Raw genomic sequence first — 316 nt, forward strand, 5'->3', positions numbered from 1 at the left:
CCGCCTGCGCTGCCGCTTCAGCTGCGACATGGCCAGCGTTGCCTTCCCCAGGAAGAGACTGCGCCGGAACTTCACCGCTGAGACCATTGCTAAGCGGAGCCGAGCCTTCGAACAGTTCCTGTCCCACCTGCACTCCATCGATGAGATCCGCCGCTCTCCTGAGTTCCTCGAGTTCTTCTTCCTGCCGGACCTGCAGGCCGCGCAGCGCCTGACGTGCACGGGCATGTACCGCGAGGCCCTGGCCACCTGGGCCAACGCCTACCGGCTGCCGGACCGCCTGGGGGGCGGCAGCTCCCGCCGCGTCCCGCCGGCCCCC

General features: G+C 69.3%; 1 protein-coding gene across 1 annotated transcript in view; it reads left to right on the forward strand.

Annotated features, from left to right (window-relative positions):
* Window position 1: 1 nt before the first annotated feature.
* The window catches only part of SNX21 (sorting nexin family member 21), a gene marked incomplete at its 5' end in the record, with an annotated part of 1,004 nt that continues 689 nt past the window's right edge, over window positions 2–316 (forward strand). Inside the window, one exon of the mRNA XM_031058068.1 lies at window positions 2–301. Coding sequence (XP_030913928.1) covers window positions 2–301 — 300 coding nt within the window. The remainder of the gene's footprint in view (window positions 302–316) is intronic.

This window comes from Geospiza fortis, unplaced genomic scaffold (genome assembly GCF_000277835.1).
Source record: "Geospiza fortis unplaced genomic scaffold, GeoFor_1.0 scaffold188, whole genome shotgun sequence".
Classification (NCBI taxonomy): Eukaryota; Metazoa; Chordata; class Aves; order Passeriformes; family Thraupidae; genus Geospiza; species Geospiza fortis.